General features: G+C 34.6%; 1 protein-coding gene across 15 annotated transcripts in view; it reads left to right on the forward strand.

Moving 5' to 3' along the window:
- Positions 1-13,962, forward strand: part of tenm2a (teneurin transmembrane protein 2a) — a 1,216,147-nt gene that overhangs the window by 1,095,164 nt on the left and 107,021 nt on the right. For all 15 annotated transcript variants that reach the window (XM_087281568.2, XM_087281560.1, XM_087281559.1 and 12 more), the window contains one exon: positions 148-386. In XM_087281568.2, the coding sequence (XP_087137694.1) occupies positions 148-386 (239 nt within the window). The remainder of the gene's footprint in view (positions 1-147; positions 387-13,962) is intronic.

Below are 13,962 nucleotides of genomic sequence, written 5' to 3' on the forward strand. Positions count from 1 at the left end.
AAAATAATGAATTCTTTCCAGTAAAGTCATCTTCTCAAATAGTTTTCATGTCAAAATATACAGTACGCCACAGAAAAACAAAATATCGTAATGTTAATATTGTGCAATCTTACTTAAAAAAAATTTATTTATCTTTTTTTTCTGCAGGCATTTCCTGTTTAAAACGTCTTCAGGGACCACGCCACTCTTTAGCAGCTCATCTCCGGGTTACCCATTGACGTCCGGGACAGTATATTCACCACCTCCACGGCTCCTACCCAGAAACACCTTCTCCAGAAGCGCCTTCAAGCTGAAGAAGCCGTCCAAGTACTGCAGCTGGAAATGTGCAGCCCTGTCGGCGATCGCTGCTGCCGCCCTGCTGGCCATTCTGCTGTCCTACTTTATCGGTAAATAGTCGCAATTTCCTAATTTTGTTCATGTCTAATGAGCGTTTGAGTATTGACTGCCATGCACCATCTTACATCTGGAACGTCTATATTGTTTAAAAGATTCATTTAGCTATTATAACCAGTGTTGGGGGTAACGCATTATAAGTAATGTGCGTTACGTAATAATATTACTTTTTTAAAGAAACGAGTAAAGTAGCACATTACTTTAAAAAAATTAAATTAAAAAAAGTCATATTAGTTACTTAAAAAAAGAAATGTAATGCAAGTTACTTTTTACTTTGCTTAATTTGGTTTACAAAAATATATTGCTGAATAAAAAAAAATTCTTATGTTTAATCACACACTCAATGAGAGAGCGTGCTGCGAGGGAATACACAGCTCACACTCATCATCATCATCATCATCCGGTCTGTTTTTCACAGCCGATAAGTAGGTGTACTGTTCTACTAACTGAATAGTTCAGGATATTGGTTATTTCGAGTCAGTGGGGGTATTCGATAGGTTAAAAAGTAAGTAATTAAGTACTCACTGAAGACGCAAACTGTTTCACGATAACTCAGTTCAATTTAATGAACTGGTTCGACTTGTTCACTTAGAAGATCCAGTTAAAACAAACGATTCATTCGAGATTTACATTCTTGCAATGGATTCTTGTTATTTTGAACTTATTGAAGCAAAGAAATGGATAGTCATTAAGTGTGAATAAAGCAGTGTTTCCATCCAACGAGTCAAAGAGAACAAAATTGTCACTCCCTGATTAACTAGCGCTAAATATCAACTGTAAAAATATAATTTGCTGAGGTAGGAGAAGCTGCGTAAATCTTTTCTTTATTTAATAAATGACTTAGACCTCAGAAGACGGTGCCGACACGCAGTGAACGCGTGGTGGCGTTTGAAGGTGTGAGACGCAGAACAAAATCACATGACTTTTTTTAATGCGCATATTAATATTTGTTCGATAAAAGCATTTTCATCGCAGTTTTCGTGCATCTTTTCACATCGAATAAAAAGTTTATCCTACTAAGTTATGCGCATAGGTTTCCATCAACCGATTTGTATGCGTATGTCTAAATGAGCATAAAAATAGGTTGATGGAAACGTAGCTACTGTGACTATGATTTTTTTTTTCTTTTGTGAAGCAATTTTTAATTTTGTTAAGGCCAAGTGAAGCAATTTGTTCAGTGTATAAAGATTAAAGATTTTATTTTGATTTGGGAAATTTTTATTATCTTACTGTGCATTTTGTTATTAAACATTTTAAAGATTTAAAATCTCTTTTTGTCTTAATATAAATTATTTCATATTAGTACTCTTGGGCTTTATTGCAATCTTTATCTCAATGGACAGTGAATTTATTTAACTAATAACACAAAACATACAAAAGTAGCAAACACATTACTTTACATGTTTTCATTAATCTGTGTATACAGCATGTATAGCTCTGGGCTCAGAAAGTTCTCAAAATATAATTGCATCCTACATTTTTTAAATGAAGAAAATGAAGGTGTAGGTTATATACCGTAGGTGCATGTGAAATGCAGCGCTTCTCTATTCAGTTCTGAAAGAGATCAAACCTCAGCCAGGTAAGGAAAAGTAACTTAAAAGAAACTCAAAAGTAATATAACACTTTCCATAAAAAAGTAACTAAGGAGTAACTTAACATTGTAATGCACAAATTTCAAAAGTAACTTTCCCCAACACTGATTATAACACTATTTTGGGTTTGAGTAAAACATGATGTTTGTTTTATTCTATTTGTTTTTATTTTGGACTTCTGACGGCAGTCTTTGATAATAAATTGCAATTATTATTAGAGCTATTTTTCAGCATGAAGCAACAAAAAGGCTATTATCTTTTTTGAAATGCTTTTGTTAAGTTACAGACAACGCAATAACTTAAGAATTGAAAAGTGCTTCACTGCTTTTCTTTCTGCTATCCTACTCAATCTTTAAAATATCATGATTTTTTTCTATTTCCTTCATATATTTTCAGATATTTAAGTATTGACTGTAATGTACCATCTTCCATCTGTAACGTCTTGTATCAGCACTTTTTCTCATCATTCGAGAGACTCATTTAGGCATTATAATGAACACTTATATCTGCACAAACAGTGATTCAGTGATAGCAATAAGCAGATAATTTAATTCCACATAGAGATTAAGTAGGCTATTCATCATTCGATTGCGTGTGTGTGTGTGTGTGTGTGTGTGTGTGTGTGTGTGTGTACTGTATGTGTGCGCATATTTTATCCAGATGCTGCTCATTATAGAATTTGCCTGAGGAGAAATGTAGAAATGTTACCTAACTCATACCGGGTGATCTGTGACTAGAACTCACCAGTTACATTGTTAAGATCTGAATTATTCAAAGCAATGTTTCGCCTTGTGGTTTGTGCATCTAAGCTGCCCAGCTGGCTTTAACGGGGTATTTCTTGGAAGGTACTCTGGTTTCTATGGACAATCATTTCTGACATGTGGTAAAAAAAGAAAGAATGTAGCTTTACCTATAATTTATCATAAAAAAAGGATTTTAATGCATTAATTATGCCTTGTAATGCACAGTATAATGCATTGTAGTATGATCTTATACATTAATTATAACCACTGTTCATCATATATTATATTTATATATTTATTTTTACACATTTAATTTATAATAGATTAAAACACATGACAAATAGATGTTATCTTTGCTACAATTATTTTAAGATATAATGTATTATGATGTGCATTATGAATACATGTATAATGTATTAAACATAAACACTTCCAGTGTTACCATTGATATCATGAGCCAGATATGTGATGTAATGTTTTTTTAAATGTGAAACTGTGCTTATTAAGGGGAAAAGGCTGCACTTAAAATAGAACCTAAAATGTTGTATTTGCCTATATTTCAATTGAAGTTCTTAGTTAGTTAGTTAGTTAGTCAGTCAGTTAGTTAGTTAGTTAGTTAGTTGGTTAGTTAGTTAGTTAGTTAGTTAGTTAGTTAGTTAGTTAGTTAGTTAGTTAGTTAGTTAGTTAGTTAGTTAGTTAGTTAGTTAGTTAGTTAGTTAGTTAGTTAGTTAGTTAGTTCGTTAGTATTTATTTTTTTTTATTTGAGTTATTTTATTCCCTCAATTGAGCTAGAGCTGATTGTATTATTCCACTTCGAAAAACATCTTTGAAAAACAGCTTGTTTTTCGTTTAAAGCATCACATCAGTGGAATATGATACCTGTTAAAGAATGTGAAATGGCTTCTTATTAATCAACAATGTAAATACTAGGCAATATTTTTAATGTTGTTGTTTTTGTTGTTGTGGTTGTTTTATGTTGTTATTTGAGTATTATTTTTAGTTTTAATTTACATAGATTTTTTTATTGGTATGGCCTTTAACATCTGGCAAAGGGACAACCAATGAAAAGTCTTTGGGCTAACTTGGTGACATTTACGTTCTTGGTGAACGTTGATTAATGTACACTGTCCTTTGTTGTGAAAAATAAATTAACTTAAATAAACACTTAAAGCTTATTATGGGCAGATAATAAAATTAACTATGAGTCAAGGAGCATATATATATATATATATATATATATATATATATATATATATATATAAAGTATATATATTTTCAATTATGTTCTGATATAAAAATAAAGTCTCATGGGTTTGGAATGGCAATTTCCAGTAAACTTTCAAGAAATGATTGCTTAAAGTCAAACCAATCTTTGCAAAGTGGAGTGAGTGAAATTCACCTCAGATGGTAATCATTATTAAAAGGTGTTTCACTCAAATATCAAAATTTACTGGTAATTTAGTGCTTCAGTAGAATAGTAAAGGTTTTTTTTTTTTTGGAGTATGAATTTAGTTTATTATTATTATTATTATTATTATTATTATTATTATTATTATTATTATTATTATTATTATTATTATTATTATTGACAATTATCAAGACCTACAATTTCAGCTAAAGAGTATTGTTTTACTTTAGAAAAAGTCAAAACAATTTAAAGCTTGGATGGCCTTGGTGATATTTATTTATTTATTTATTTATTTATTTATTTATTTATTTATTTATTTATTTATTTATTTATTTATTTAATAGGTCATTAGCTCATTGGTCAAGTAAACAAAATGTATTCATGAATAATTATGTCAGCCTATTTACAACATCCTCATTTACTCCATGAATATTCATGTCAACTTAAAGCCACAGTCAGCATCTGATAGTGGAGGACACTTTAAATGCAGGGCGCCGCTGTGAGTCTTTAACCCCACACTGTGCTTGTGAAGGACACGCTTGAGGGTGTTATCAATTTCAATAAGGATTCTCTGGTTTCTTGTTTTGTGAGTGTATGCGAACGTCAGTTATTGGGTAATGGAGAAGCGGTGGCCTTCCCCTCACACCTCTAGGAGCATCATAAGGACCCCCAATGGAGAGCCGAAATGAGTCTTCGCTCTTCACAGTAGATGACTTTAATAGTGAGGGTGTGAACAGCATGAGAAAATGAGAAAAAAAGTACGCTCACAATGAACATCAGAGAGTGAGACAAGGATAGAGACACAAAGCCACACAAACAGTCAAAAGCAGACACAAAAGCTTTCTGTGTCCTCTATTAGAAGCACACCTGAGCTAGAGAGTTTTGCTCTGGAATAAAAGTGCAAAGCATAAAGGGTTTGTCTGTTTTTTGGGCACTATCATACACCTGGCACGAAAAGGCTCAAGACGTGTTTGATGTGATTTGTTGCTATTTTTACACCAGCACAACCCTAATTTTCATGTTTTGTGCCACGTTGTTTAAACAGCAAATCCATTTGGACCACTTTGTGGACTCCTGGGTGTGACTGTCTCTGAAGGACATGTGTTAAGGCGCATTGTTGGTGCGTAGCTTTTTTTAGAAACTGAAATAGATTGTGCCACTGACCAACTAAAAGCTGGTCTAAAGTCCAGTGCAGTGCACATTAGTTATGCACGTACACATTGCTTAGTACACACGGAATGTACAGCAATACACAAATACCTTTACATATTAAAAAAAAAAGAATTAAATAAAAAACCCTACCTCAATGCCTCATCTCAGGGGGAGATGAGAATTTGCTTTTGTATAATATTTTTATTGTTTGCAGTATTATTTGTTATATGAATATTTATGTTTGTTTTCATAAAATCAAGTTTAGATTTGTCCACATGTCAGGTTTTGGAGATGTATGCATCAACATATGGGCCATAGGAATAGGTTGTGTGTTTGGATAAAACCCTGTTGTTTGACCACACTTCGTTATTATTGCTCATTTATTAGCTTGCTGGAAATTAGAACTGAATTTAGAAATAGTTTTGAAACAAATCTTTGCGCTTAACGAACTAAATTAAATATGTAGGCTAATGGATGTTTTCAGTTGAGTGCCCTGTTTCCTCATCCACGAAAGTAATGGAGTAAATTAAAGAGTAAAGTAAAATAAAGAGAAAGTAAAGAGGCTGAGTGCAGAATGCTCATTCTTTATCTTTGCGATGCAGGTCTGTTTAACTGTTTTTCCTCTAGTGAAGTATTCAGTTAATCTATCTTCAAAGCCTGCCATGTAAGTAGCTAATGTGCCATACCGTGACACAACTGACTCTTAAATGGGAGATAAGACTCTGATTGGTTTAATGCACATTATGCTCAAAACACACCCATAACTTATTAAGAGAATAAGCACAAACCTGTTAGACCATGCGGCAGGGTAAAAAAAATTATTTTTCCATCCTTAAAATAACAAAAGTGGATTTAGACATGCCCTTAATGCTTTTTTGTGCCATGCGCTTTAAACTGTGTGCCTTGATGGTTAAAGGCCTTTTTTTTTGTGCTTTTTTTAAAATTATTTACCAAAGTACCAAAGCCAAAACTGGAACTAATTTAACAAAATAACCCTAGTGCACTTATTATTTCCCCCCTAAAGAACAGTTGGTATTTATAACAATATTTTTGGTATAAATAACAATTTAAAAAAAAAAAGATTTATTTAAAAATAACGATAACAATAAAAAAATATTGTATAGCTTGTATTAAAAAAAAAAAAAAAAAAAAAAAATATATATATATATATATATATATATTTTTTTTTTTTTATTTATTTTTTTATTATTATTATTATTTTTTTTAAATAAATAAAAATATATAAACATATATATCCTCATTGAATTTAAATGTATCATCATTATATTGCTTAAAACGTTGACCACACTCCTATTTTAATGATTATAACTGTTTAATAAAACTTTTTTGTAGCAGTGCACCAAAATATGTTAATATGCTGTTTCCATTCACTTATAAATGAATTATAAATTATATTAAATTTTTTTTAGTGCATGTACTTATTTATCATTTATTTTGTGCACTGTACTGCATTTATGGATATACATTAATAATAATAAAATATAAACACACACACAAACACAGACACACACACATAATTCTGACAACATTTCTACAGCCAGGCGCTCACAAACGAATCAGTCACAAGGATGCTCTCAATAAACATCAGAGAGAAAGAGAGACAAGGATAAAGACACAAAGCCACGCAGACAGACAAAAGCGGGCACAGAGGAAGAGGTTGGCTTTCTGTGGCCTCTATTAGAAGCACACCTGGGCTGGAGAGTTTTGCTCTGGCAGGATGCCTCGGTCCCCTCTGTGTCTCTATTTAAAAGCCCCAAGCAAGGGGCAGATGTGTCACACGGACCCACGCTGGCCCCGTTCTCTCCCGGGATGCCGCTCAACAGATGGGGCAGTCAGCAAGTGCAGGAGTCAGCACAAACGCCCTTGTTCTCCCTGCCTGCGTGGCTATACGTGTATTCAACTACCCGTCTGCCTTTCCCATGTCCTTCAGTGCTCCACGCTCTTTTGTGCTGTCTGAAAAACTGAGCTCGCTCGTCCAGACTCAGAGAGAACTGCACAGATAGTGAATGATCGAACCCAGGGGAGGGATGATTCAGAATCTTTAGATGGATGGACCAATGGATGATTTAGAAAAATTGGATGGATGGATGGATGGATGGATGGATTGGTGGGTAAGTGGGTAGATAGATAGATAGATAGATAGATAGATAGATAGATAGATAGATAGATAGATAGATAGATAGATAGATAGATAGATAGATAGATAGATAGATAGATAGATAGATAGATAGATAGATAGATAGATAGATAGATAGATAGATAGATAGATAGATAGATAGATAAACGTGTTTGCAGGAACAGACTCGCATGTCAGAAACTTTGGGGAATTTTCAGACTCATCAGATCACTGGTGGTCACTATGGGTGGTCCATGAGCATGATATCTGAGGCTGAAGTCTTTAAATACAGATTTAAGGCTCACTCATCCTAGTTTTAATCCCCCTCATCTTAAATCAAGTCTAATAAAATCATTCTAATTTCTAAGATTACTTACACAGTTACATGAGTAATTCATGTAATTCATGATGCATACACATGCCACATTATATTTGTTATGCGATGGATGCTGAAAATAGAGTTGTAGATGCAAATTTAGGCTTATTCAAGAGAGTTGTCAAACAAACAATGGTCAGAACAGGAGCAAACAGGCACATACATATTGTATCGTGAAATCCATAGCGTAGTCATTTACAGGTGAATGGTCAGTTTGGGTGGCAAGCAACATAAACAAACAGTAAAAGCAAGGGTCAAACTAGACAAGGCAAGGCAAGGGAAAGAATCAGCCCAAATGTGTGTGTTTTTTATATGTCCTTGAATCAGTCCATGAATAGCTTCAGCTGTGTTTGCAGTCAGTGAAAAACAGAAACAGGTGTGTGCAAGGTGCATGCTGGGAGTTGCAGTTCTTTAATGTGGTGTGTGTGTAGTTCTCCAGTGATCCGCAAGGATTAGATTGCTCGAGATTGTGACAGTATTAATAAAGAAACACATATGGTATTAATAAAGACAAAGAGAAGAACTTTCAAACTGTTTCTTACTTCTACATTATTGCTGGATAATTACGAAAACAATACAAGGACTCGCAAAAATGTAATTTATTTTAAAGAACTTTTAAACAGTTTAAACAGTTGGTTCAGTTTGAAATGTAAACAACATATACAGTATAAAGTATGTTGTCCCTTTATGATTTCAAATGTTAGTAGAGCATAATTCTAAGTTCAGAAATGTCACAAAAGGTTAAAGTGAATTTAATAGTGATTACTGTTGTTGAAGCATCAAAATAAAATGTTAACAGAAATAAATATATATTCTACTAATACGTTAATGCAGGGGTCACCACCATTGAATGTAAAACATATGGACGTAGTGGACATAATACTTCCGTATTAGCTTCACGAGGGAGAGCGGGATGTTGCTGCTTGGTCACCACACTCTGTCCTTGAGGGTTGGTGTCCTGCAGATTTTAGATCTGACCCTTATCAAACACCTGAACAAGCTTCTGTAGTCAAGGTCCTACTGTATACATGAAACTTCCAGGCAGGTGTGTTTAGGCAAGTCGGAGCTAAAGTACAACAGCCAGGACCAAGGACTAAGTTTGGTGACCCCTATATGACTACTAGTTGACATAATTTACTTATAGTCAGCAAAATGTCTAAAAAGGACCATCAAAATGTTACGTTTTTTTATGGAATGCAAAGCAATAATACAGTGTAATTGTTTCTGAGCACACATCAGATAGCATTAACCCCTACAACATCTGTGTATTGTCTAAAAAGTTGTCAAACTTTCGAAACAGTGGGAGGATTTGTGCAGCAAATGTGTATTTACTTTTCTAAACGAAATTCTAGCTGTTCTGTCAGCCGCATTAAGTGAATGGCGGTCATAACTGCCGGAGACTGGCCCAGCTTAAGCTCACTGACAGTGTTTATGGACATATTCACATTTGTTCCTGTGTGTGGTTGTGTGTGTTTGTGTATTAGTGCATCCCCACAAACAGATAAATATGCCACTGCAGCATTTTCCCCAACACAGACGTAGCTGTTAGTCCACTGAGAGCTGCCCAATCTCTCTGGGAATGGATGGAGCTCACAGGGGAGGCAAAGAACAAGTTATTTTTATTTCCTCATCTTTTACTGGAGGCCTGAAAGAATCATTTTTGCTTCATTCTCTTTGGGGATTGATAACTGTCCCAGGACGCCACCATACCTCCTGAAAGCCCAAATTCAGCATCGGGGCTTACAGATGCTCATCCTAACATATTTCCGCTCCCAGTGGCTTATATTCACACACGCACACACACACACACACACACACACATATATAAATATATATATATATATATATATTTACAAACATGGGTGTGCAGAGCAGTTCTGTGAATATGAGGAGCAGCATCAAGATGAGATGAAACAAAAGAAAAGACAAGACTGAATAATCTAATGACGTTCAACCAGAAGGCAAGAATACTCGGGATGAGATGAAGAAAGGCCAAGAAAATAAGCCAAAGCTGAAGATGAGACCAAATGAGAAGTAGAACGTCAAGATGAGACGAGACAATGAATGGAGATTAGATGTGAAGAAAAGCATTGGGATGAAAGAAATTAGGCAAATGAGATCAAACAAGATGAGAAAGAGAAGATGAAACCAAAGAGATACTGATTAAATGAAATGTTAAAGGGCACCTATGATGAAAAATCTACTTTGATTCGTTTAGTTATAGTGTATAGACCATCATATTGGGGTGAAATAAACACAACCAGTTCTTTTTTTATTTTTCAATTAAACAACATAAAGACGGTGGACCAATTGGAGTGGTTTTCAGACCGACCACAACTTGACGTAGGAGTTTACTTCAGCTTTACTTCATCAGCACAGTCGTGTGTCAGAACAATTACAAAGGAAGACGCTTCAATCCCGGTTTGTGGACGTTAAATCAGGTTTATTTAACATAACAGACATCCATACAGCAGTGGAGATTAAGCTGTATCCTGTCACATTTGCGTGCAAAAAGTGTGCAAAGCTAAACCCGCTCTGTCTGTCTGTGTGTGTGTCAGTCTGTATCTGTTTGTGTGTGTGTGTATCTGTGTGTGCGCGCACACGTGAACTTTGTACATTGTCATCGTGTGTCGATGCATCTCCACAACAAATACTCAGTGGTAAAGTTCTTACTGTAGTATTTCTCACAAACGCTACGTGAGATCTTCTTCCTTTTTGTCTGTCTGTTGTCTGACGCAGCTGAGGGAGGAGATTAAGGCACGCAGAAAGGCATATAGAAACAGTAGGCAGGGAGGACTAGCCTTAAAGGCACAAAACGACAAAACAACCCCCTGGTGGAAAAGTGTATAAAGTAGAATCTTTTAAAAGGTATAATGAAAAATCTGATGGGTGTTTTGAGCTGAAACTTTACATACACATTCTGGGGATGCAAAACACTTATATTAAATCTGAAAAAAGGGGTAACCTAGGTGCCCTTTAAATAAAGTGTGGATTCATAATCAAATGGACTGAACCAAAAGAAAGACATGAGACCTGCGCAAGGTGATGAGCGTTGAAAGATAAGTTTGACATAAAAGGCCAAATTAGAAGGAAAACACTAAGAGTATATGAGAAAAGCATTGGGATCAAATACCTGAGTAAGATCATAAAAGCCAAGTAGGCACAAGATGAGAACAGAAGAGATACGTTAAATTGAGATAGAACAAAATGAGTTATGTGTCAAAATAAGAGTAGAGAAGAGCTGAGAGCTGATGAGATGAGACAAAAATAGACATAATGAGAAACCTGACCAGAGAAAGAGATTTGATGAAATAATACAAGATTAGGGCAAAGGAGAGGAAGAGAGTCGAGATAATGGAAGAAAGGATTAAAGTGAAGACAATGAGAAATATAAGGCAAAATATAAGAAAAATTAAGAACAGGATGAAGAGATTAAACAAATATGAGACAAAGTAAAAGATGAAAACAAACGCCCTTAAGAAAAATGAGTAAAGGGACGAGATCACATAGGAAGAGTGATAAAAGGGAGTCAGAGATACAGTAAGGTCATGTCAAAGAAGTGTTATAAAGAGGTAGAAATTAAACAAATGAAAAAAGAAGAGAGCGTCAAGGTAAGATGAGATAAAAACAAAGAAGAAGAGAGAAGAAGAAACTGGATAACAGATGTGTGTGATAGACATTGTTATATTATTCCAAGAAAAGACATTGCTCAAAAAAACAAAGAATAACAACAAATGAAAGGTGGAAACATCAACAAGATAATAAAGAAGGCAATGTGAGAAAGAAGAGACTTATCAAAACCAAATGAGTCAACAGGTTGAAAATGAGATGATATAACAGAAAATGAGAATGAAATAAAAGGATATTTATCTTTTTTACAAGATGTTATATGCATGTAAAGAATATGTCTGTTAGGTTTCAGCTTAAAATACCTCAAGGACCAGTTTTACTCTGTAAAATTATATGTTAATTAACATTTTCCTTATTTTGTGATTTGCGTTCATAATACAGGACATTCATTTCTGCTCCATCTACCTTTAATGTTAAAAATGTAATGCAGTTTGACAATATGATTTTTATTGGTAATCTGAAACAACATAACATAACATAACTGTAACACAAGTCCCATGAGAATGTGAGCCAATTACAAATTGTGCCACTGTGTCAAGAAGCTTGCACCCCCAACCCAAAAAAAGTGAGATTAGCCATCGGTGGCAGACTGTGGAAATATGACTGAGGTACTCACTCTCTCTCTACTTTCCTGACTTTTGTCAGTGACAGGGCTGCGCATATTAGTTTTCCACATTCCTCAGAAGTTAAGCCCCCAATTGACACAGGTAATAAAAACATTCAACTTTAGTCATGTTCCCGTTGTGGAAAAATGTTCACAGTTGATTATATAAGACTTTTGTTTAAATAGCTATTTTAAAACTTATAATAAAGTCCTCCGCTACACATAGGCTATTATTAATCAGAAATTGAGTGTGCAAAGTTTTTACGCTTGCAAATGCAGTCTTGAATTTGCAAACAGTTTGCAAGTACTGGAGGACAGATGTAACGCATTGATAAAATTTCGTTTTTAGTCACGCTCATGTTAAAGTACTACTTAACTGGTTTTGTTTTGCCCTCCTTAATTTTAGTTTTTAGTAATGACATAAAGCACAAGTCTTCAAACATATGATGTTTTCACATCATGTTTTTAAACATAACTCATTTCTAATTAAGTTTTGTCTTTCCCATGGTGACATTAAGTTCATAATATTCCACTAGTTATTTAGCAAGATAGTTGTATTTAGGGTAAAGTGTAATTTAAAGACTTAACTAGGTTATGTTAACTATGAAAGTTAGAATAATTAGTCAAGTTATTTTATAACTGGTTTGTTGTGTAGACAAACAAAAATTATTTCTTAAGGAGGCTAATAATACTGACCTTAAAATTGTTTTCTGTTTTTTTTTTTTTATGACGATTTTTTGAAGACTTATTATGACTCCAGAAGAATTATTTTTTTATTTTTTTATTTTTTTTTGGGAAAAACTGTGAACATTTCCTTGGTTTGTTAAAGAACACTTAGGAAACATTTTAAATGAATATAAGGGCAAACAATTGACTTCAACTGTATCTGTTTACTGGTGAAAATACTGCCTAGATGCACTTAAATATTAAAATGCGTTATCCCACAACAATACAAAGTTACTTCACAAATAAACTAACAGCGAAGATTATTTAGAGTTTATGTTATTTAATTGGCTTGTTTACAAAGACTGCAGAGTGATGCATGAAAAAAAAATGACTTCGAATAATTGTCTTGGTAGCTTGTGCACGTAAAAGTACAAGTGACCCCTGCTTAGCCCCCCCTATTACTCTGGTCTAGAACCACCACAGCATGTCAGGGTCGTTACTTCTTGGACATTGGTTATTATTGATACATGTTAAAGACTTAACATAGGGTTTAGCTCACAAATATTAGTTATGTTTGCGAATGTAAACGATTGGAGAAGAACTTGTATGTGTATCAGTACATTAGAAGTGTAACATCTTCTCTTTAACATGGCGACTTCTAATGCACTTCAACCAGTCCTCATCCCCCTCAGTCCCCATCTGTGCATACTGTGTAGATACTGTTAAACTGTACTATATAAAAGACATTTAAGGGAGTTTAGAAGTAGTGTATACAAATAAAGAAGATAGAGAATAATGTTTTTTTGTGTGCTATTTTAACTTTGCAGCTCTCTACTTCAAAACTTTTTAAAAAAAGCATTATTGGATTCCTTTACAGCAAGAAAGAACGGAATGGGAAAATGCAATAAACACAATAAGGCCAGACTGTAGGAAATGCATGGAGACGCCGTAAATTAAGAAGCATCAAAGTGAGCTGAAATTAGGCAAAGTGTCAAAACAAGTCTGGCTCCATGCATTGATGACATCATTGTGTGTCGTGAGGCTGCTACAGCAGGGATGGGGTTGCTAGGATACAGGTGAGCGGTCCTGATGCAAAAGAGAAACAGGTCTGTCATCATATGTTGTGGAGAAGACAAACCCTCGGCAGCAGCTCCCTCGCGGTCGCGTCTTCGCTAAACACTGCTTGATTCATGGACCTGGAGTGATCAAACAGAGGAAGAAGGAGACAGAGGGAGAGCGGACAGGGGCAGATGGAATGTGT

This window comes from Danio rerio, chromosome 14, assembly GCF_052040795.2.
Source record: "Danio rerio strain M-AB ecotype USA chromosome 14, GRCz13ab, whole genome shotgun sequence".
NCBI classification, from domain to species: Eukaryota; Metazoa; Chordata; class Actinopteri; order Cypriniformes; family Danionidae; genus Danio; species Danio rerio.